Here is a 24,966-nt window from a genome sequence, read left to right on the forward strand (position 1 = left end):
TTTCAGAAGAAAGTCAGAGGAATTCTTTACCGAAACTTGCAACTCCCCTGGGCACTCACATCTTGTGACTGCTACAGCTAAAACAAACCTGAAAAAGCCTGAACTGGGAGAACTGGCCATTCCCCTTCCATTGTTAAACTAGACACTTCAGCACCTCTGCCTTTACGACCTCTCTTCAAAAAAAACAAGGACAAAGTAACCATTTTAAAGCGACAGCTTCATCACACAAATAATCAACTCTCCGTTTGAATGTGGTGTAAATTGTTGCACTCTTTGAAATTTGGCATTCTTGCATTTGTCCAGATGAGTACAAGTTGAAAATCTTTGAAAATATGTATTTTTTTCAACAATATGAGCAAAATATGTTATTTAGGGAGTTTGTTATACATTGAATAATTTATTGTGTTACATATAGAGTGGTTAGAATGTACAGCTTGCTGCCCCATGGAATAATCAAGGTGAACAAATTGCTGCCTTCAAGGGGAACCTGGATAAACACATGAGGAATGCTCTGCAAATTTATTCCCCTCAAGTGCCCATCCAAATCCCTTTGAATGCATCATCTCAGTTTCCACCAGCCTCATAGGCAGTCGGTACTGATCGTTACCACTCACTATGTGGAAGGGTCCTAAACCCCTGGCACCATCTCAGGGTATTCCTCCTCTTCCTGCAGACCCCAAGTTTGTGGCCGCTCACCTCATTCCAGACAACGTGGATCGTGACAATGACAAGGTTTACTTTTTCTTCACGGAGAAGGCCATGGAGTCAGAGGGCAAAGTCCGAGCAATCTACAGCCGCATCGGACGCATTTGTGCAGTGAGTTGGAGATTCAGAGGATTATGGGGGATCAGGCGGCAAAACAGGGTAGACGAAGATGAACAGCCCTGACTTGACCGAATGGCTTGAGAATGGCTCGAGATATCCCAACCCAATCTAGTCCCACCTGCCAGCACTCAGCCCATATCCCTCCAAACCCTTCCTATTCATATACCCATCCAAATGCCTCTTAAATGCTGCGACTGTACCAGCTTCCACCACTTCCTCTGGCAGCTCATTCCATACACGTACCACCCTCTGGGTGAAAAGGTTGCCTCATAGGTCTCTTTTATACCTTTCCCCTCTCACCCTAAACCTATGCCCTCTAGTTCTGGACTCTGCGACCCCAGGGAAAAGACTTTGTCTATTTATCCTATCCATGCCCCTCATAATTTTGTAAACCTCTATGAAGTCACCCCTCAGCCTCCGATGCTCCAGGGAAATCAGCCCCAGCCTGTTCAGCCTCTCCCTGTAGCTCACATCCTCCAACCCTGGCAACGTCCTTGTAAATCTTTTTTGAACACTTTCAAGTTTCACAACATCCTTCCGATAGGAAGGAGAACAGAATTGCACGCAATATTCCAACAGTGGCCTAACCTATGCTCTGTACAGCCACAACATGACCTCCCAATTCCTGTATTCAATACTCTGACCAATAAAGGAAAGCATACCAAACGCCTTCTTCATGATCCTATCTACTTGCTACTCCACTTTCAAAGAGCTATGAACCTGCACTCCAAAGTCTCTTTGTTCATCAACACTCCCTAGGACCTTACCATTAAGTGTATAAGTCCTGCTAAGATTTGCTTTCCCAAAATGCAGCACCTCGCATTTATCTGAATTAAACTCCATCTGCCACATCTCAGCCCATTGGCCCATCTGGTCCAGATCCTGTTGTAATCTGAGGTAACCCTCTTCGCTGTCCACTACACCTCCAATTTTCGTGTCATCTGCAAACTTACTAACTGTACCTCTTATGCTCGCATCCAAATCATTTATGTAAATGACAAAAAGTAGAGGGTCCAACATCGATCTTTGTGGCACTGCACTGGTCACAGGCCTCCAGTCTGAAAAACAACCCTCCACCAGCACCTTCTGTCTTCTACTTTTGAGCCAGTTCTGTATCCAAATGGCTAGTTCTCCCTGCATTCCATGAGATTGAACCTTGCTAATCAGTCTCCCATGGGGAACCTTGTCGAACGCCTTACTGAAGTCCATATAGATCACATCTACTGCTCTGCCCTCATCAATCTTCTTTGTTACTTCTTCAAAAAACTCAGTCAAGTTTGTAAAACATGTTTTCCCACGCACAAAGCCATGTTGACTATCCCGAATCAGTCCTTGCCTTTCCAAATACATGTACGTCCTGTCCCTCAGGATTCCCTCCAACAACTTGCCCACCACTGACGTCAGGCTCACCGGTCTATAGTTCCCAGGGTTGAAGGATTTGAGCTATAGGGAGAGGCTGAACGGGCTGGGGCTGTTTTCGCTGGAGTGTCGGAGGCTGAGGGGTGACCTCATTGAGGTTTATAAAATCATGAGAGGCATGGATAGGGTAAATAGACAAGGTCCTTTCCCTGGGGTGGGGGAGTCCAGAACTAGAGGGCATAGGTTTAGGGTGAGAGCGGAAACATATAAAAGAGACCTAAGGGGCAACTTTTTCACACAGAGGGTGATACGTGTATGGAATGAGCTGCCAGAGGAAGTGGTGGAGGCTGGTACAATTGCTACATTTAAGAGGCATTTGGATGGGTATATGAATAGGAAGGGTTTGGAGGGATATGGGCTGGGTGCTGGCAGGTGGGTCTAGATTGGGTTGGGATATCTGTACGGCATGGATGATTTGGACTGAAGGGTCTGTTTCTGTGCTGTACATCTCTATGACTCTATGACTCTATTCGCTCTTTATTGAAACTCTGGGATTTTTTAGAATGTCAATGGAAATGAAGAGGGTTAAAACAACTGCTGCCTGCATTTCAATAGCACATTTATAGAATCTCCTATACTGAGGAAGGAGGCCGTTTGGCACATCGAGTCCACGCTGACCCGCACTGAAGAGCAGCCCACCCAGACCCAGCTAATGGAACAGTAACAAAAAAAAACTGCAGATGCTGGAAATCAGATGCGAAAATTGCTGGAAAAGCTCAGCAGGTCTGGCAGTATCTGTGGAGAGAAATCAACGTTAACATTTCGGGTCCAGTGACCCTTCTTCAGAACTGTTTGTCACTGGGAAATGGTTGGTATATATGCCGAAGATGAGGTTGGGCAGGGAGGGGGATAAGTAAACAATAGGTAGTGATGGTACCCAGTGAGACAGAGAGAGATCAACTTTCAGGCAGACAAAGGAGTAGATAAAGGTCAGCCTGGGAGAATCAATAACTGCTAATGGCGACTGTTAGTGGCTGACAGTGGCCCATGTGATGACAAGGCCTGGTGTGTGGTGGTTGGGGTAAGATTAGATTAGATTACTTACAGTGTGGAAACAGGCCCTTTGGCCCAACAAGTCCACACCGACCCTCCGAAGAGCAACCCACCCAGACCCATTCCCCTACATTTACCCCTTCACCTAACACTATGGGTAATTTAGCATGGCCAATTCACCTAACTTGCACATTTTTGGACTATGGGAGGAAACCGGAGCACCCAGAGGAAACCCACGCAGACACGGGGAGAATGTGCAAACTCCACACAGACAGTTTCCTGAGGCAGGATTTGAACCCGGGTCTCTGGTGCTGTGAGACAGCAGTGCTAACCACTGTGCCACTGTGCCACCCAAAAGAATATGGTAACCAGAACTGTACAGAGAATTCCAGATTAGATTCCGTACAGTTTGGAAACAGGCCCTTCGACCCAACAAGTCCACACTGACCCTCTGAAGAGTAACCCACCCAGACCCATTTCCCTCTGACTAATGCACCTAACACTATGGACAATTTAGCATGGCCAATTCACCTGACCTGCACATTTTTGGACAGTGGGAGGAAACCAGAGCACCCGGAGGAAACCCACGCAGACACGGGGAGAATGTGTAAACTCCACACAGGCTGGAATTGAACCTGGGACATGGAAGGTGATGTTCAAACCCTAAAGTTATTGAACTCTACATTGAGTCTTGAAGGCTGTAGAGTTCCCAAAAGATGAGTGCCATTCTTCTAGCTTGCACTGAGTTTCACTGGAGCATTGCAGCAAGCCTGAGACAGAGATGTTGGCCAGGGGACAGGGTGCTGTGTTAAAGTGGCAAGCAACAGGAAGTTCAGGGTTGCGGACAGAACGTAGGTATTCTGCGAAACAGTCCCCCAGTCTACGCTTAATTTCTGTAATGTGGAGGGGACCACATTGTGGACAGCGAATGCAATAGGCTAGATTGAGTGAAGTACAGGTACTACAAACCCACTGAATCCCACAGTTACCTTGACTATACATCCTCACACTTGCTTCCTGTAAAGACTCTAATCCATTCCCTCAGTTCCTCTATCTTGCTGTCATCGCATGGGCTGTTACCACAAGCAGTCCATCATCAGCCAATAAGAATCCCCATTAGTAGCTATTCATTCTCCCGGGCTGACATTTACCCACTCCTTTGTCTGTCCAACTGTGTTCTTCTCTCTCTGTGGTCTCCATCTCCACCTATTGTTTACCCCTCCCCCACTCACACCACTCTTTCTTCAGCACCTTTTTCGAGCTACCATCAGTTCTGAAGAAGGGTCACTGGACCCAAAATGTTAACTCTGCTTTCTCTGTCCACAGATGCTGCCAGACGTGCTGAGTTTCTCCAGTGATTTCTCCTCTTGTTTCAGCTGATGGAACCCCAGGTCTCACTGTATAGGGCAGCACGGTGGCTCAGTGGTTAGCACTGCTGCCTCACAGCGCCAGGGACCTGGGTTTGATTTCCACCTCAGGTGACCATCTATGTGAAGTTTGTACATTCTCCCTGTATCTGCGAGGGTTTCCTCCGAGTGCTCCGGTTTCCCACAGTTGAAGGATGTGCAGGTTAGGTGAATTGGCCATGCTAAAATTGCCCATAATGTTCAGGGATGTGTAGGTTAGGTGCATTAGTTAGGGGAAACATAGGGTGGGGGAATGGGTCTGGGTGGGATGCTCTTCGGAGGGTTGGTGTGGACTTGTTGGGCCAAATGGCCTTTTTCCACACTGTAGCGATTCTATGATGACTATGATTTTGGGTCACGCAGTATGTTTCAGTTGTTGGGAGCCTGTAGGAGAGTGTACAATGCAGTAAGATCCATCAGTCTGCCTGAACAGTAGTGTTGGATTATAGTATAACTCTGCTTTCAAATAAAACACTGCTGGATTTAGCCTGGAGTGCCACTTGGGGGACAGCAAGCAGAGGTGATCTCTCCCTTCACCTTTACCCACCCCCATACCCCAACAACATCTACCTCCCCCTCCCCTTGGAGCCACCTCTTCCATGAATGTCGACCAGATGTTTGCCTGATACATTTTTATTCCATCTTGCTGGGGATTTGGGATTGAAGATCCCAGCGACTGTTGTCATAGCTGGAAATGTGTTTCCTGGAGTCTGACAGACAGTAAAACCCGAACGTGTGAGTTGAAGTTTCGAGCCCAGGAAATTGTTTAATAGGCGCCAGGAAGCCTTTTATGATTTTGACAGCAGTTGCTTTATTTTTAATGTTTTTCTTTCAGATCATGATTTGTTTTAACACTTTTTTTTTAACGGGGCAAGTCTTTTTATTGGAATTTTTCAGAAAGACCATAACGGTGGAGTCCCGAAACGAGCTCTCAATGAACGATTTTTTTTAAAATGAGCACGTTTTTCACTTCAAGGAGGATAGTGCAGTTGAGTCAGTTCTGGAACCTTCCTTTAAGACTTACTTTTCTGTTAATGTTTTGGATTTGCGGAAAATGTATCAAGTTTTCTTTAATAGATGGGTCCTAAGCTATCCTTGTGATAGGTTTTATTAAATTCTTTTCTCATTCCTGGGACTAAGAATGCCACAAAATGGTGCGATGTTGCTTTGATTATTCTGCCCGTTCATCCTCTGACCTGTGGAGATTAACAGCCACAGCGTGAGAAATAAGCTTGGGCTTCATCGAGCTGATGGAGGAGGACAGAGAGGGAGAGAGAGGGAGGACTGCTGTTCCTTGATAGACATGAGTTGTTACATCTTTTTCTCAACTTAATCAGAGCTTTCTTGGTGAGCAAAACACTCTGGCCACTTGGTCTCCCCTACTTTGGGGAAACGAAGCGTAGACTGGGTGACCACTTTGTAGAACATCTCCGTTCTGTTTCGCAAAACTGACCCTGAGCCTTCAGTTGCCTACCACTTCAACACCCCACCCTGTTCCCTAGCCAACATCCCTGCCTCAGGCTTGCTGCAGTGCTCCAGTGAAGCTCAGCACAAGCTGAAAGATCAGCACCTCATTTTCTGCTTGGGAACTCTACAGTCTTCTGACTCAATGTCGAGTTCAAAAAGTTTAGGGCTTGAAGCACCTTCTCCCATGTTCTTACCCCAACCCCCACTTACCAGGTCTTGCTATCACATGGAGAAAGTGAGGTCTGCAGATGCTGGAGATCGGAGCTGAAAATGTGTTGCTGGAAAAGCGCAGCAGGTCAGGCACCATCCAGGGAATAGGAGAATCGACATTTCGGGCATAAGCCCTTCCTCATTCCTGAAGAAAGGTTTATGCCCGAAACGTCGATTCTCCTGTTCCCTGGATGCTGCCTGACCTGCTGCGCTTTTCCAGCAACACATTTTCAGCTTGCTACCACATGGTCTGCTATTACACATTGTCAGCCACTAATTGTCCCCATTCATTCTCCTAGGCTGATTGTCATCCACTCCTTTGTCCAACTGTTCTTCTGTCTCTTTGGGCTCTATCTCCACCTATCATTTAGTCCTTATCCTCTCCCCCAGCATATCTTCTACAGATGAAATAACTTCTTCCTAACTGCCATCAGTTCTGAGGAAGGGTCACTGGACCCAAGAAGTTAACTCTGATTTCTCTCCACAGATGCTGCCAGATCTAATGAGCTTTTCCAGCAATTTCTGCTTTTGTTAGTCTAGTCACATGCTGTGGTGCGAGGTGTCTCTACTCACCCCACACGGAGAAAAGAGTTAGCCCATTCCCTCGGAATGTCAAACAGACAGGAGCCACGACAACACTTTGGAATTATAGTGAGATGAGGGACTGAAAGAATAGAGTGATTAGATTACTTATAGTGTGGAAACAGGCCCTTTAGCCCAACAAGTCCATACCGACCCACTGAAGCGTAACCCACCCATACATTTACCTCTTCACCTAACACTATGGGCAATTTAGGAAACCGGAGCACACCCACGCAGACACGGGGAGAACGTGCAAACTCCACACAGTCAGTCACCTGAAGCAGGAATTGAACCCGGGTCTCTGGCGCTGTGAGGTAGCAGTGCTAACCACTGAGCCACCGTGCCACCCACAAGCATGAGCCCTCTTCATGAGCAAGAAATAATTCTGAAGAGATGTAGTAAAACGAGAGAAGCTGGGATTGTTCTCCTTTGGATCAGGGAAGGTGAAGGGAGATTGAGTGATGGTATTCAAAATTAGGAAGGGTTCCAATAGAACAAAGAGGGGAAAAAACTGCTTCTGTGGGGAGGAGAATTGGAAATGAGAAAACAAAGATTTAAGATAGAACATGGAACAGTAGAGCACAGGAACGGGCCCTTCGGCCCACGATGTTATGCCGAACATGACACCAAATTAAAGTAATCCCTTCTGCCTGTCCTTGGTCCATGTCCCTCTATTCCTTGCATATCCATGCGCTTATCTTAAAGTTCCTTTATCGCCCCTATAGTATCTGCCTCCACCACCACCTTGGCAATGCATTCCAGACTCCTACCACTCTCTGTGTAAAAAACTTGTCTCCTCACATCTCCTTTGAACTTTCCCCCTTTCACCTTAAATGCCCCTTAGTATTAGACATTTCAACTCTGGGAAAAAAATTCAGACCGTCAACCCTGTTCATGCATCTCATAATTTTATAAACTATCAAGTCTCCCTTCAGCCTCCACCACTCCATAGAAAACAATCCGAGTTTTTCTAGCCTCTCCTCACATCTCATATCCTCTAATCCAGGCAGTATCCTGGTAAACCTCTTCTGCAAAGGTTCCACATCCTTCGTCTAAGTGAAGCCTAACACGGCGACATGACATCCTGACTCCAGTACTCAGTGCCCTGACCAATGAAAGATAATTACCAAAGAAGCTGGGGGAGAAATGAGAAAATCGTTATTTGTACAACAATTACAATCTGAATGCATTGCCTGAAAGGATGGTTGGAGCAGATTTTAATTCATCCATTTAATTTAATTTAATTTATCACTGACAAGGCCAGTATTGGTTGCCAGTCACTCATTGCATTTGGACTAAAGACTTGTTTGATCATTTCAGAGAGTGGTTGAGAGTCAACCACATTACAATGGGTCTGGAGTGTTGTGTAGGTCAGACCAGGTAAGGACAATAGATTTCCTTCTGTAAAGGACATTAGTGAACTTGATCAGTTTCTGTGATTTGGCGATAATTGTCATGGCTACTTTAGTGAGATCAGCTTTACATTCTTGTTTTATTAACCAAATTTACATTTAGCACCTCTGTCTTCATAGAATTTTAACCTATGGATAAATTCTTAAAAGAAAAAATGGTGCAAGGCTCTGGGGAAAGGGTGAGACTAGGTGGCTTTCTGTTCCAAAAGGTCTTAGTCCGAATGGCCTTCTTTCAATGCTACACTATTGTCTGGCTCAGTAGTTAGCACTGCTGCCTCACAGCAGCAGGGGCCCAGATTCGATTTCACCCTCAGGGTGATTGTCTGTCTGAAATTTGTATGTTCTCCTGTGTCTGTGTGGGCTTCCTCTAGGAGCTCTGGTTTCCTCCTAGAGCTCAAAGATGTGCAGGTTAAGTGGATTGGCCAAGCTAAATTGCTCCATAGTGTCCAGGAATGTGTAGGCTAGGGGGATTAGTAATGGGAAAATGCAGGGTTACCGGGATAGAATAGAGGGAGTGGCATGCTCTTCAGATGGTTGGTGTGGACGTGATGGGCCAAATGGCCTGTTTCCACACTGTTAGGAATTCTATGCTCCAATGTCATCAGCTAGCTTGCAATGGAATCATGATCTTACTGTCCACTGTGTCTCAACATCAAAAACTCCACTGATCCACGTTGGTTCCATAACTGGTAGTACCCATGCCTTTGTGTTTTGTATGTGGATTTCACATTAGTGACATCCATCATTAGCCATAATCAGTGATTATCATGTCTGATAACCTGACTGGGGAGAATGAACTGATAACCTTTACAAGGCTGGTGTAGATAACCCTTTCCTCATCAATCACACAGAAGGTTCTGTGTTTGAAATGCTCACATTTGAATCAACAAACTAAACTGTTTGGGAAAGAGCAGGATTATGGAACAGATAGGCAGTGTAATGCTGGTGAATGGTTCAATTCCACAGCTTTGTAGGAGGCAAATGGAGTTCAGTCATTTCATGAGGGTGCACCTGGCTTGGATGTCATGCTTGCTGCAATATCACTGCAGAATCAAACTCCCAGGGAACAGTTTAATTTCTCATTTTTATTGCCTGCCAACTAAAATTCAACAAGCACTAAGATCCCATTCAGCATGTGGGACAGTTAACCTACTGAATTTTAACAGGAAAACCTGAGGGTTCTTTAGTTCTCTCACACCATGCTGGTGTTGCTCGAATGACCAGCATTAGTTGCTCATGCGCCTTTGCTGTTGAGAACGTGGTGATGAACTGCATTCTTGAACTGCTGCAGTCCACGGATTGAAAGGTAATGGAGATCGGGCAGGAAAGCGGGGTCGAGGCTGAGTTGAGATCAGCCATGATCATTTTGAATGACAGCACAGGCTCGTGGGGCTGAATGGCCTGCTGCTGCTCCTAGGTATAATGTTGTTCTGTTTACATATATTTCGACGATTTGTGTAATGTGCAACTTTAAAAATTTTCCCCTGTATGCCAAGCCAAGGTCATTCATATGCATGTGAGCATAATTTTGATACAGTGATTTAGTTACTAGGTCAACAGTAAGTCCTCCAAACTGTGGTTCTGATAAATATAGATTAGTACCTGAAAGTGGTGAAGGGATTATGGAATATTACAGGAAGATACAAGCTCATTATCTCAAATAAAATGAACTTTTTGGCCTTTTTCTAATCCTAGGTACTCTTGAATGCTTGTCAATTGTTCTGACATAAATTAAGACAAGCAATAAAGAAAGGTTGCTATTTTGACACGTTGATTCAGGTAAGACACAAGACAGCCATCTGCACAAGGTACAAAAGCCAGTTGTTACTAGACAGTGTATCAAAAATCTTTCGACCCAATGGAGTCTCAGTCGCACAATGGAACACGCTGTCAAGGGAAATAGCCACAGACCCTTCACTTGAAATCTTCAAGACCATGTACAGGTTTTCGTTATCAGGGCTACAGTTTCAGCAGGTTTTAGTGATTTAGTGTGCCCTATCTAAATACAGATACCAGTTTGCCATGCAGACCCAGCTGAAACAGAGAAGTGGAAGACAGAGCTGTGATAAAATGTCCTTTTATGATTTAATCTCAATGCAGATTTCGATCTTCCCTTGAAATGTTTATAGGAATTAGCATGTCAGCTGTCTAACTGAGTGGAAGAAGCCTTTATTTAAGGAGTTAATGATGCCAGAAAATTATGCAACATAATTAATGAGGTGTTTACAATGGTATGTTTCAGAATGACGCAGGAGGTCAAAGGGCACTAGTAAACAAATGGAGCACATTTGTCAAAGCCAGGCTGATATGTTCTGTCCCGGGACCTGATGGAATAGACACGTACTTTGATGAGCTTGGTAAGTAGGAGATTATTTTGCTGCAGTTGTCATTGTTAAGTCGAGGAACATTAGCAATGAGGGGATCCATGAACGATATGTCAACACTGGGCAGCTCCAGCAAAGCCAAAGGCAAAACCAGGGAAATCCCAGGTGTGTTCCTTTAGGATACACTTACTCTTTCACTAGGAGAAGAACACATTTGCCCTGGGGCTAGTGCCAAGGCATGCTGTTAATTCTCTGTTTTTGTAAAGTGCACATTCAAACTCAATACAGAGAATTCTAACTGCCAAAAAAAGCTTCCTTCAAAATAAGAATGGTTTGTTTGGGGGATTCTGTATAATTTCACTTCACCTGTGTTACAGAGGATGTGTTTCTACTGAGAACGAAAGATGAGAAGAATCCTGAAATTTATGCTCTATTTAGCACAATAAGGTAGGAAACCTTTTCATTTAGTCTTAACTAAGAAAAGTGACAGTGTATGGATGTTGCGATGCAGTGGGAGTTTATTCTGCTTGTACTTATCTCTCCCATCCACAATCTCTGGATGTTCGGAAAAAAAAGTGATTTAGGACAATGTCACTGAATTAAAACCCAGTGCTCATACTAATGTACTGGGTTCAAATCCACCATGGAGCTTGGTGGAATACACAACTAGTAATTATGAGCATGGCAAAATTATCATTGATTGTCAGGAAAACTCATCTTGTTCAATTGATGTCCTTTAGAGAAGGAAACTGCCATCCTCACCCGGTCTGGCCTACATGTGACTCCAGACCTACAACAATGTAGTTGACTCTTAACTACCCTCCGAAATGGCCTAGCAAGCCACTCAGTTCACAGGAAATAAATGTTGGCCCAGCTGGTGATGCCCACATCCTTTTAAAAAGAGGTGGGGTGGTACGGTGGCTAAGTGGTTAACCCAACTGCCTCATAGTGCCAGGGACCCAGGTTTGATTCCTGTCTCGGGTGACCGTCTGTGTGGAGTTTGCACATTCTCTGCATGTCTGCGTGGGTTTCCTCCGGGCGCTCGGGGTCGGTGTGGACTTGATGGGCTGAATGGCTTCCTTCCACAGTGTAGGGATTCTACGATTCTATGTCCGTCAGAAAAGAGGTATTGAGGACTTTGATTTAAAACCTTATCTGAAAGGCAGTAACTTTCTCACTATACTGCCTTGGAATAGTAGTTTGGAATATGATCGATCCAGGTTTGGCCCTAGGCTTTAACAGCTACCCAATAACAGCTACGTTCAGCACATAAGTGGGACACTACATGCTCAGTGAGTCTTCTTGTGTTTTAATCTGACCAGTTAGGCTCATAGATTAAAGCTCCAGATTCTTTGAAGTTGGGATTTTATGGCCAGGTTTCTAAGAGGCAAGAAACACAGGAAAATAAAGAAAAAGCAAAGGGGTTGGTAACTCCTGTTATAACATGTATGATGTGGTGCATTAAATTACTGCATTTCTCTCTTAAGATGATTGGTTGTGGGATTGAGTTTTAGAACAGGGACACCTAGGGATAGAAACTGGCGAGAAACCTATTGTTTGGAGATAAAAACAGATGCAGGGTACACCAGAGGATCATGTTCCCAGAAAACGTCAATTCTCATGCTCTTCAGATGCTGCCTGACCTGCTGTGTTTTTCCAGCACCACACTCTCAACTCTGATCTCGAGCATCTGCAGTCCTCACTTTCTTCCAGTAACATGTCAGGTATATGAACTGCATTAGTATGTGATATTTCCAGTGTCATGACCAACCAGTTAACATAAGCAACAACCCAATGCATCCACTGCAGAGGGTGCAGTGTCCATTTGTTGTATGCTGGATTATGTAAATCAGCTCACTGCCTGTGACTGGTTAAACCCCTTGATGGGAACTCAAAAACAAAGTAAACGGAGTCGTAGAAAGAGCTGAAAGGAAGAGCCAGAAGCAAGCTGTAGACATTTTAAAGCATTGTGAACCAAAATCTACTGCACACCTCTCAGGGTGGCAGTATGGCTCAGTGGTTAGCGCTGCTGCATTACAGCACCAGGGACCTGGGTTCGATTCCTGCCTCGGGTGACTATCTGAGTAGGTTAGATTCCCTACAGTGTGGAAGCAGGCCCTTCGGCCCAACCAGTCCACCCCGACCCTCCGAAGAGTAACCCACCCTGACTCACTTCTCTCTGATGAATGCACCTATCACTATGGGCAATTTAGTCTGGCTAATTCACCTGACCTGCACATCTTTTTTTGGGCTGTGGGAGGAAACCGGAGCACTCGGAGGAAACCCACGCAGACACAGGGAGAATGTGCAAACTCCACACAGACAGTAACCCAAGGCTGGAATCGAACCTGGGACCCTGGTGCTGTGAGGCAGCAGTGCTAACCACTGAGCCACCATGCTGCCCCATGCCATCTGTGTGGAGTTTGCACATTCTCCCTGTTCAGTGTGTGGCTTTCCTCCGGGTGCTCTGGTTTCCTCCCATAATTCAAGGATGTGCAGGTTAGAAGAATTGCTCATGTTTCACAAGGATGTGTAGGTTAGGTGCCTTAGTCAGGGGTAGACATAAAGTAGGGGAATGGGTTTGGGTGGATTACTCTTTGGAGGGTCGGTGTGGACTTGTTGGGCCAAATGGCCTGTTACCACACTGTAGGGGTTTTATGATTGTAGTGTCACCACTACACAGATCTGAGGTATAAAATATACAACAGAAGGGTCTAGAGAAAGCCATGAACCATTAACTGGGCATCCACAAAAAACACCCACAGTCAATTCAGGAAGTAAATTCCTGCAGGTGCTAAAAACAATAAACACTGGAGATCACAGCGGGTCAGACAGTGTCCATGGAGACAGAGCAAGCTAATGTTTCCAGTTTAGCTGGCTCTGATAAAGAGTCACCTAGAGGTTAGCTTCCTCTGTCTCCATGGATGCTGTCTGACCCACTGTGATCTCTAGCATTTGTTGCTTTAAGCACAGTCAATTCAAAACTTCTATACTTTCAAAGCGTATTTATTGTACGTGAGCATTACTGGGCTAGGCCAACATTTGGTTCCGGTCCCTAAGTACCCTGGAGAAAGACGGTAGTGAGTTGCTTTCTTGAACAACTACAGTCCTGAAATGTGTAGGGATGCCCATAGTGCTGTTACACAGGGTGTTCCACAGTATCAATGAAGGAACAGTGATTCTGTTCCAGATCAGGATGGTGTGTGACTTGGAGGGGAATTTGCAGGAGGTAGTGTTCCTGTGTATCTGCTTCCCTTATGCTTCCAGGTGGTAGACTCTACAGGATTTGTTCATGCTTAAATCGTCTTGGTGCGTTCCCGCAGTGCAACTTATGAATGGTCTACACTGCCGCCCCTGTGGACCCATGATGGAGGGAGTGAATACCGAACATGATTGATGGGGTACCATTCAAGCGGGCTGCTTTGTCCTCTTACGTATAATTGGAACGGAGTATTAGGTTTACAAATTTACTTTACAGTTTCAAAAAATATAAACTGTGAGAACACAGGCCCAATGGCTTATGAATATCGGATTACTTTCGATTCAGCTGCAGTTTGCTCTGCAGTTCCTTGAGGTTCTATGAAAATAAATAGCAATGAAGGTAGTTTGACAGAGCGGTGGGACTGTGCCTGGGTTAGCTGGATCTGATAACAGGTAAACATATGATAGAGCTGTGCAATTAAACTCAACGTCCCTGGACAAGGGAGAGGAAAAGCAGCCACAGTTCAGTAACTCCTGCTGTTGGATGGGAATGGGATCAGACCGGACTGTGTCAGCTTTCCATCATTCACTGTCGAGGCTGACGTGATGAAGAATTATTGGAAATCCTGTCTTATGTTAACGCAGTTAATAATAATTAGATGTAGGTATGGATTAAATGGAATAATATTAAATGGGTATAAGATTTTTTTCTTTGAAACTTGCTTTAGGATTATGACGCTGACAATGCAGCACTTATTCCCTTTCTCCCATTGATTATTTTCTTTTTTATTCGCTCATGGGATGAGGGCGTCGCTGGCTAGGCCAGAATTTATTGTCCATCCCTAATTGCCCAGAGGGCAGTTAAGAGTCAACCACATTGCTGTGGGTCTGGAGTCACATGTAGGCCAGACCAGGTAAGGATGGCAGTTTCCTTCCCTAAAGGGCATTAGTGAACCAGATGAGGTTTTCCCCTGACAATTGGCAATGAATTTGTGGTCACCATTAGACTCTTAATTCCAGATTTTTATTGAATTCAAATTCAACTATCTGCCGTGGTGGGATTCAAATCCAGGTCCCCAGAACATGAGCTGGGTCTCTGGATGAACAGTCCAGCCAGAATGCCACCAGACCATCACTTCCCGAAAACAAGAAATGTCAAACCTCTGCTGGTGGGACTGAAATCACATAGGGCTCAGACTAAGTTGGGATGACAGGTCCAACACTGCAGATTGGGTTTTCTTACCACAGGCAACTTTCACAGTCATTTTTTCCCATTTATAGGCTACAAATTGCTACATTTAGACTTCAGTTCTACTGATTATGCTGGTGGAGTTTGAGTTTACAGTCTTTGTCCAGTTTCATATTGACTGGATGGCCATACATACTACATATGGTCAAATGTTAAAAGTGGGGGTAAACGACAGTGGGAATGTTAGCCGTAGATGGTTTGAGAAGCAGAGTTTTGAGACATGGTGTAAAGTTTGGTTCTAATTTGAAATACTGACATAAAGGGATTTTATTTTGGTATTTCATTTTTTAAAAATATTGTAAATATTATTTCAGCAATGTATTCCAAGGTTATGCTGTTTGTGTCTATCATATGGCTGATATACGAGAGGTGTTCAACGGACCGTACGCTCACAAGGAAGGACCTGACTATCAGTGGACTGCTTATGAGGGCAAGGTACCTTATCCAAGACCTGGATCTGTGAGTATTCTACCTTGGGAACCATCATTAAATGCTGCTTTCTTCTCTCCAAATAGTCCGAGTGTTACAGGGAGAAACCAGGAAATGAATCTTTAGTTCTGTTGTTTCACTCGAAGCTTTTGTGTTTTATTTCAGTAGTGAAAATCTATTTAACTTATTTTAGCTTTTTATCTCTGCACATGCCCTTTGGAGGCTGCTAAACATGCTGTCACTATTCTTAGGCCAAGTGGGAAGACTTGTTTGTGTTATAATGTTTTACTTTTTAAAAATGTATTCATTTGTGAGAAGTGGGGGTGTTGCTGGCTGGCCAGCGTTTATTGTCCATCCCCAGTTGCCCTTGAGAAGGTGGGGTTGAGATGCCTTCCTGAACCACTGCAGTCCACTTACTGCAGATTAACCCACAATGACATTAAAGAGGGAATTTCGGGATTTTGATGCAGTGACAGTGAAGGAACAGTGATATATTTCCAAGTCAGGATGGTGAGTGGCTTGGAGGGGAACTTGCAGGTAGTGGTGTTCCCATATATCTGCTTCCTTTGTCCTCCTAGATGGAAATGTTCGTGGGTTTGGAAGGTACTGTCTGAGGATCTTTGGTGATTTTCTGCAGTGCATCTTGTAGATAGTGTACACTGCTACTACTGAGCATGGATGGTGGAGGGAGTGGACGCCTGTGGATGTAGTGCCAATCAAGCTGGCTGTTTTGACCTGGATGGTGCCAAGCTTCTTGAGTGTTTTTGGGGCTACACCCATCCAGGCAGCTCAGTTGGCAAGCTCAGGCTAACACAGGGACAGATTCCACAGGAAGGAGTAATTGGGATGAGAAGGGTACCACAATAATCAGGGGTGACATTAATCGACATGTAAATTGGACAAGTCAGGTTGACAAAGGTGGCCTGAGAAACTAAGTTCATAAAATATATATGGACTAGTTTCATAGAGCAGTACATTCTGGTGACAACCAGGGACTAAGCCATTCCAGACCAAGTAGAGTGCAATGTGACAGGATCAATCGATAATCTCCAGGATACAGCCATCACAACTTGATAACATCTCATGTTCAGTGTGAAGGTGAAAAATGTGAGTTTTCCACCTAAACAAAATTAATTATAAGGCTTAAGCAGAGGTAGCACATTAGCATAGATAAAGGAATAACTAATTAGGGGCGGCACGGTGGCTTAGCGGTTAGCACTGCTGCCTCACAGCACCAGGGTCCCAGGTTCAATTCCAGCCTTGGGTGACTGTTTGTGTGGAGTTTGCACTTTCTCCTCCTGTCTGCGTGGGTTTCCTCCCACAGTCCAAAGATGTGCAGGTTAGGTGAATTGGCCATGCTAAATTGCCTATAGTGTTAGGTGCATTAGTCAGAGGGAAATGAGTCTGGGTGGGTTACTGTTCAGAGGGTCGGTGTGGACTGGTTGGGCCGTAGGGCCTGTTTCCACACTGTAGGGAATCTAATCTAATCTAAATTAATGAGTGGAGAGCTGGGGCAAATGGATAATTTTCCAGTTGACAAACTGTAATTGTGAAGTCCCAAGGGGATCAGTGCTGGGACCTCAATTATTTACAATCTCTAATCAATGCTACAGACTAAGAAACCAAATGTACCGTTGCTTAATTTTCCAACGAGCCCAAAATAAGCAAGCAAGTAAGTTGTCAAGAAGGGGTGAAAAGAGTACAAAGGAAAACAGATAGCTGAAGTGAAAACTTGCCAGATGGAGTTTAATATAGAAAAACATGGATTTGTCCATTCTGAGGGTGAACAATAGAAAAATAGAACACGATTCAAATCAACAAAGACATCACAGAACCCAGTCATACAGAGGTCCTAGTTTATGATGCACAAAATGTTAATGTGCAGCAAGTAAGTATGGACACAAATGGATTGTTGACATCAATTTGCAAGGGAAATGAAATATAGTTTTATTACAGCTTTACATGCCTCTTGGTGAGACCACATCTGGAGCACTCTGTACAATTTTGGTCACTTTATTTGAAAAAGAATATAATTGCATTAGAACCAGCTGAGAGGAGACTGGAGTCAACCCATTCCTGGAATGAAGGTTTTATGTTATAAAGAAAGATTGAGCCTATACCCCATTAGAATTTACAAGGATGAAAGGTGACTTTACTGAAACATATAAGATCCTGAAGGGGACTTGACAAGGTGAGTGCTGAAATGATGTTTACCCAGGTTAAAATTAAGAGGCAAGAAACCAAGCGAGCTGCAGATGCTGGAAAGCAGAACCAAAAGTGCTGAAGAAAGGTCACTGGATCTGAAACATTAACACTGGTTTCTCTCTACAGATAATGCTAGACCTGCTGAGCTTTTCCAGCAATTTCTATTTTTGTTAAAAATAAGAGGTCTCCCTTTTAAAACTGAGATGAATCATAGAAACCCTACAGTGTGGAAGCAGGCCGTTCAGCCCATCAAGTCCACACCGACGCTTCAAAGAGCATCCCACCATCTTTATACCTCTGCTTTTTCCATGGCCAATCCACCTAGCCTGCACATCTTCGGTCTGTGGGAGGAAAACCACATGGATATAGGGAGAATGTGCGAACTCCACACGGGCAGTTACCCGAAGCTGGAATCAAACTGGGTCTCTGGCGCTGTGAAGCAGTAGTGCTAACCACTGAAACACCATTTTCCATGAGGACATTGTGTTTCTCTCTCTTAGAAGGTCATTAGCCTTTTCCTCAGAACCAAGCTGGGAGTGTGGGTGCAGGATCATTGAACTTATTGCAGGCAGTGTTAGACAAATTTCTGACTTCAGGTGGTATTGGGGATGGACTACCCAATGGTGGATTTGAGACCAAAATTGATTTTCTCATTTTCTCATCAAATGCAAGGGAGACATGAAGGATCAAAACAAAACAGGAATTACTGGAGAATCTCAGCAGATCTGGTAGCATCTTTGGAGAGAAATCAGAGTTAATGTTTCGGGTCCAGTGACCCTTCCTCAGAACCCAAATGGTCAAGTGGCCTGCTCCTCTGTCCTGTAGTTCCCGCATTTGGTAGTGTTCATGATATTGCCTGCCAGGAAGTGTACAGGGATGGCTCAGTTTCAAACTCTGATTGCCTCAACATAAGACCATAAGACATAGGAGCGGAAGTAAGGCCATTCGGCCCATCGAGTCAACTCCACTTACCCGCATTCTCCCCGTAGCCTTTAGTTCCTTGTGACATCAAGAATTTATCAATTTCTGCCTTAAAGACATTTATCGTCCCGGCCTCCACTGCACTCGCGGCAATGAATTCCACAGGCCAACCAATCTCTGGCTGAAGAAATGTCTCCGCATTTCTGTTCTGAATTTACCCCCTCTAATTCTAAGGCGTGTCCACGGGTCCTAGTCTCCTCGCCTAACGGAAACAATTTCCTAGCGTCCACCCTTTCCAAGCCATGTATTATCTTGTAAGTTTGTATTAGATCTCCCCTTAATCTTCTAAACTCCAATGAATACAATCCCAGGATCCTCAGCCGTTCCTCGTATGTTAGACCTACCATTCCAGGGATCATCCGTGTGAATCTCCGCTGGACACGCTCCAGTGCCAGTATGTCCTTCCTGAGGTGTGGGGACCAAAACTGGACACAGTACTCCAAATGGGGCCTAACCAGAGCTTTATAAAGTCTCAGTAGCACAACAGTGCTTTTATATTGCAACCCTCTTGAGATAAATGACAACCTTGCATTCGCTTTCTTAATCACGGACTCAACCTGCATGTTTACCTTTAGAGAATCCTCAACTAGCACTCCCAGATCCCTCTGTACTTTGGCTTTATGAATTTTCTCACCCTTTTGAAAGTAGTCCATGCTTGTATTCTTTTTTCCAAATTGCAAGACCTCGCATTTGCTCACATTGAATTCCATCAGCCATTTCCTGGACCACTCTCCCAAACTGTCTAGATCCTTCTGCAGCCTCCCCACTTCCTCAGTACTACCTGCCTGTCCACCTAACTTTGTATCATTGGCAAATTTCACTAGAATGCCCCCAGTCCCTTCATCCAGATCATTAATATATAATGTGAACAGCTGCGGCCCCAACACTGAACCCTGCGGGACACCACTTGTCACCGGCTGCCATTCCGAAAAAGAACCTTTTATCCCAACTCTCTGCCTTCTGTCAGACAGCCAATCCTCTATCCATACCAGTAGCTCACCTCGAACACCATGGGCCCTCACCTTACTCAGCAGCCTCCCGTGTGGCACCTTATCAAAGGCCTTTTGGAAGTCTAGGTAGACGACATCCACTGGGTTTCCCTGGTCTAACCTACTTGTCACCTCTTCAAAGAATTCCAACAGGTTTGTCAGGCACGACCTTCCCTTACTAAATCCATGTTGACTTGTTCTAATCCGACCCTGCTCTTCCAAGAATTTAGAAACCTCATCCTTAATGGTGGATTCTAGAATTTTACCAACAACCGAAGATAGGCTAATTGGCCCATAATTTTCCATCTTTTGTCTTGATCCTTTCTTGAACAAGGGGGTTACAACAGCGATCTTCCAATCATCTGGGACTTTCCCTGACTCCAGTGACTTTTGAAAGATCTCAACCAATGCCTCCGCTATTTCCTCAGCCACCTCCCTCAGAACTCTAGGATGTAGCCCATCGGGGCCAGGAGATTTATCAATTTTAAGACCTTTTAGCTTTTCTAGTACTTTCTCTTTTGTAATGGCAACCATACTCAACTCAGCCCCCTGACTCCCTTTAATTGTTGGGATATTACATAACTTGCTGTCAGTCCTGAAGAAGGGTTACACCGAAACATCAACTTCTCCACCTCCTGATACTGCCTGTCTACATTGTCTCTGGGCTGCATCACTCTAATTTTATTAGATTTTTTATTTTATTCGATTCCCTACAGTGTGGAAACAGGCCCTTCAGCCCAACAAGTCCACGCCGATACTCCAAAGATTAACCCATCTAGACCCAATTCCCTCTGACTAACGCACCTAACCTATTGACAATTCACCTGGCCTGCGTATCTTTGGACTGTGGGAGGAAACCCGCACAGACACAGGGAGAATGTGCAAACTCCATGCACACAGTCACCTGAGGCCGGAATTGAACCTGGGACCCTGGTGGTGTGAGGCAGCAGTGCTATCCACTGAGCCACCATGCTACCCTTTCTCAAGAGACCAGTGATGGACAGATAGCCAGAAAGGCTGAGATTTTGTCACAATATTATGAAATAAAGCAATCATTGCTGTGCTACTCAAGGGTGTTCTTTCTACTAATTGTTTGTCATGGCGTCTATGATGGACTACAGATGTGATGGTTAGAAATGGCAGGGGAATTGTATTTTCAGGAAGGACTCAGTCTTTTTTTAAGCCAAACTGAGTTTTCCATGTGATAGTCATTGGTCAGATTTAGCAACAAAACCTTTCCACTAATATTTTGACAACTGTATATAGCCTAGTAAATAGCCGTCTGGCTGTAGATTGAAAAGCTTAATGTTAATCGATGGTAGTCGTATTTTTATTAAAGGCAATGTATTAAGTTTAAAAAACCATAAAGTTTGAAAGTGTGAAATATAGAATATAGAATATATAACATTACAGCGCAGTACAGGCCCTTCGGCCCTCGATGTTGCGCTGACCTGTGAAACCAATCTGAGGCCCATCTAACCTACACTATTCCATATACATCCATATATCTACCAATGACCATTTAAATGCCCTTAAATTGAGATAATTGGAAAGGAGATATATTAGATCCAAATTGGGAGAGGTTGTTAATCTGAAGTTTTTAACAGACTATTGTGTTTTAATTCTGGCCAAGGATCTTGGTTTGTACTGCTGACTTGATAGTCACAAGTTTATCATACAATCCCTACAATGTGGAGCTCTGCACTGACCTTCCGAAGAGCATCCTGCCCAGACCCATCCATCCACATAACCCTGCATTCTCCGTGACTAACCCACCTAGTCTGCACATCCCTGGACACTTTACCACGTCTTCAGACTGTGGGAGGAAACCCACACAGTCACAGGGAGAGTGTGTAAACTCCAAATAGACAGTCACCCAATGCTGGAATCAAACAAGGGTCCCTGGTGTTGTGAGGCAGTAGTGCTAGCCATTGAGCCATCTGCCTCCACCATTTACATGTGTACTAACTCAATTTAAGCTTATAACTCTCAACTTGTCAAAAGCCATGCTAGCATAAAGGAATGTCTTGCCTTTGGATTTGATGTAATTTTATTCTACTGCATAAAGTGCAGGTACAAACCTGTTTATTCTGACAATGACAATGTGACTTTGGTTAAGACAAATACCAGCAATAAATTTTCCTACAATTAACAAAAATAGTAGTGGTGGAAATAGGTTTTTCTGATTGGAGATCTCTAACCAGTGGTGTTCCTAGGGTTCAGTGCTGGGGCCCCTGTGGTTTGTAAATATATGTAAATGATTTAGAGGATAATGTGGATGGGCTGATTAGTATGTTTGCAAATGAAACAAAGACTGTGGGAGCTGTGGATAGTGAGGAGGATTGCCAGAGCATACAACAGGATACAGATAGGCTGGAGACTTGAGCAGAGAAATGGCAGACGGAACTTAATCTGGACAAATGTGAGGGGATGTATCTTGGAAGTTCTAATACAGGAGGGAAGTGTACAGAAAATGGCAGAATCCTTAGTAGCGTCAACATACAGAAGGATCGAGGTGCACAGGTCCCACAGAGCCCTGAAAGTGGCAACCCAAGTGGATGAGGTGGTCAAGAAGGCTTATAGCATGCTCGCCTTTATCAGTCGGCGCATAGAGTGTAAGAATTGGCAAGCCATGTTGCAGCAATATACAACTTTAGTTAGGCCACATTTGGAATACTGTCATTACACTACCAGAAAGATGTGGAGGCTTTGGAGACAGATCAAAAATGATTTGGCAGGATGTTGCCTAGTTTAAAGGGTATTAGCTATGAGGAGACAAACTTGGTTTGTTTTCACTTGAACTTTAAAAGATGAGGGGCAACCTGTTGGAAGTTTATAAAATTATGAAAGACACAAATAGAATAGAGTCCTTTTCCCAGGGTAGAACTGTCAATTACTTGGGGACATAGGTTTAACATAAAAGGGAGTAAGTTTAAAGGAGACATGAGAGGCACGTTTCTATTTACACAGAGGGTGATTAATGTCTGGAATACACTGCCAGAGCGGGTGGTGGTGGCAGATGAAATAGCAACATTTAAGAGACATCTTGATAGACTTTTCACTTTTTTTGTAAAAAATACAAGTGACAATAAATGACTGTTCTATTCTAGTCAGCGAATAGAACAGGATCTGAACTGTGTGGAGACAAAAAGGTTTTTAGTTTAGAAAGGCATCATTTGTCAGCTCTGTCTTTGTCCTGCTTAAGAATCATTTGCAAATACTCTACATCCTGGACAAATAACCCATGATATATGAATACCAATCCAACCATGGCTGATTGGGAATTTGAATTCAATTTTATTTTTAAAAAAAGCATTTATACAACTAAAAAGACAATGATGATGTCCATTTTCGTAAAAGAAACCACCTGGTTCATTGGTGTCTTTCAGGGAGGAATCATTATATCTTTACCTGGTCCAGTCTATAGTTATTGGGCAAAAGCCCTTCTTCAGATTCCTGATGAAGGGCTTTTGCCCGAAACGTCAATTTTCCTGCTACTTGGATGCTGCCTGACCTGCTGTGCTTTTCCAGCACCACTCTAATCTTGACTCTAACCTACAGCATCTGCAGTACCCACTTCTGCCTGGTCTAAAGTTATTCCAAGTCCACATCAATGTGACTTGACGCATAACTGCCCTATGAATTGGCTGAGCAAGCCATGCCGTTATATCAGAGTGCTACAGTGTGCTGTGGTTCAAGGGTGATCAGGGACAGACAGTGAATTCCGGCCCTGCTGACAATGTGACAGGAAATGCCAGGACATCTACCTAACCCCACATCGCCATGACTGAACTCTACCTCTAGGAGTCTTTGACAAGTCATCTTGTCTTTCTCAGTTCAGGTGGCATGTACCATGTTTGGATTATCTGCTAATGCCTGTCTCACACAACCTGCAACCCCAGCCATTCACCACTCTTTTCTGGAGGACCTAAGTTGTTACGAAGTACTTATGAGTGTCAGAAAACGTAATGTCATCACCCGTCTCTTGCTTTCATTCTAAATGGGGGTCTTTTGTTTTGCTTCCACAGTGTCCGAGTAAGATCACCACCCAGCCCAGTCGACTGGACACTAGCACCAAGGATTACCCAGACGATGTTCTGCATTTTGCTCGCAGCCATCCTCTTATGTTCCAGTCAGTGTTCCCTATCAACCAGCACCCGGTGCTCATCAAAACCAATGTCCAGTACAAGATGACGCAGATCGTGGTGGACCGGGTAGAGGCAGAAGACAGTCAATACGATGTCATGTTCATTGGGACAGGTATGCTGAATGCTGGGGTGGTCAATGCTTTTAAAGCAGCACAGTATTTAGAATGGGATAGAAGGTACAGTATTGAATTGAATTGAAATAGCTTTATTGTCACATGTGCTCACATGAGTACAGTGAAAGGTTTACAAGTCACCACTTAACAGCGTTACCTTTGGTACAAAGGTACCTAGGTACAGAAAGTTAAACATTTCAGTCTTCCTTACTAAAAAAGTTGAAAAGCAAAGAAATACTGCTTACAGTCCTGATAATTCAATACCACAGTTCAGTTCTAATGTTTACTATGTGAACTCACTCCTACTCCTCTTCTAGCAACTTAGTTTTCCGTTCTTATCTCCTTTGTGTGTCTGTCTGGTTTTCCATTAAATGTATCGGTGCTGTTCCCTCCAACTGCTCCTCGTGCTAGTGAGTTCTGTATTCTGGTCACAGTCTGAGACTGTGTGAGTGAGGACTGTGCATTTGAAATCTTTCCAGTCGCGCATTTCTTAAATGTTTTGTCAGTGCTTCCTTGTGTTGTACTGTGTCAGTCCTGTCTGTGTATGAGGCTGTTTGACAAGTGCTTTGCATGTGAGTGTGTGTGGGCTTTGCATATGAAGGCCAGTCGTGGGAGAACTATGTATCATTACAGGTAAGAGGTGAGCTTGAGAAGGCAGGACTTTATGGTGTCCTCAGCCAAGAATCGAACCCACACTGTTGGTACCAGTGTGCATCACCGCTGTTCAGCCAACAGAGCTAACCAATGCTCTTGTAGTGCAGTAATCCATCGATAGGGGTAGATGAGGCCTCAATTTTCAAGATATGGTTGGGCCAGGATTCTCTCCTGCTTTTGCTGCCTTGGCATGGATTTGAAGGATTTACAAGTTGATATTCAGGCCACATGCAAATGAATACTCATCCTGTTTGGTCACAAGATGAACATATCATTGTTGTCCTGGTTGGGTGGGTGGGTGGATGGGGCATTGGGTTGGGGTTAGGGAGCGTAAACGTAGTTCTGGCTCAGGGCAGAGA

The 24,966-nt window shown here is 44.3% G+C and overlaps 1 protein-coding gene across 2 annotated transcripts in view; it reads left to right on the forward strand.

The window, feature by feature from the left end:
* Positions 1-24,966, forward strand: part of sema3g (semaphorin 3G) — a 194,635-nt gene that overhangs the window by 147,589 nt on the left and 22,080 nt on the right. For both annotated transcript variants that reach the window (XM_043707662.2, XM_043707661.2), the window contains exons 7-11: positions 674-816; positions 10,557-10,671; positions 11,016-11,085; positions 15,403-15,547; positions 23,721-23,952. In XM_043707662.2, the coding sequence (XP_043563597.1) occupies positions 674-816; positions 10,557-10,671; positions 11,016-11,085; positions 15,403-15,547; positions 23,721-23,952 (705 nt within the window). The remainder of the gene's footprint in view (positions 1-673; positions 817-10,556; positions 10,672-11,015; positions 11,086-15,402; positions 15,548-23,720; positions 23,953-24,966) is intronic.

Source organism: Chiloscyllium plagiosum, unplaced genomic scaffold (assembly GCF_037043375.1).
Source record: "Chiloscyllium plagiosum isolate Xiang-an unplaced genomic scaffold, Cpla_swu_hap1 HiC_scaffold_14, whole genome shotgun sequence".
Lineage (NCBI taxonomy): Eukaryota > Metazoa > Chordata > Chondrichthyes > Orectolobiformes > Hemiscylliidae > Chiloscyllium > Chiloscyllium plagiosum.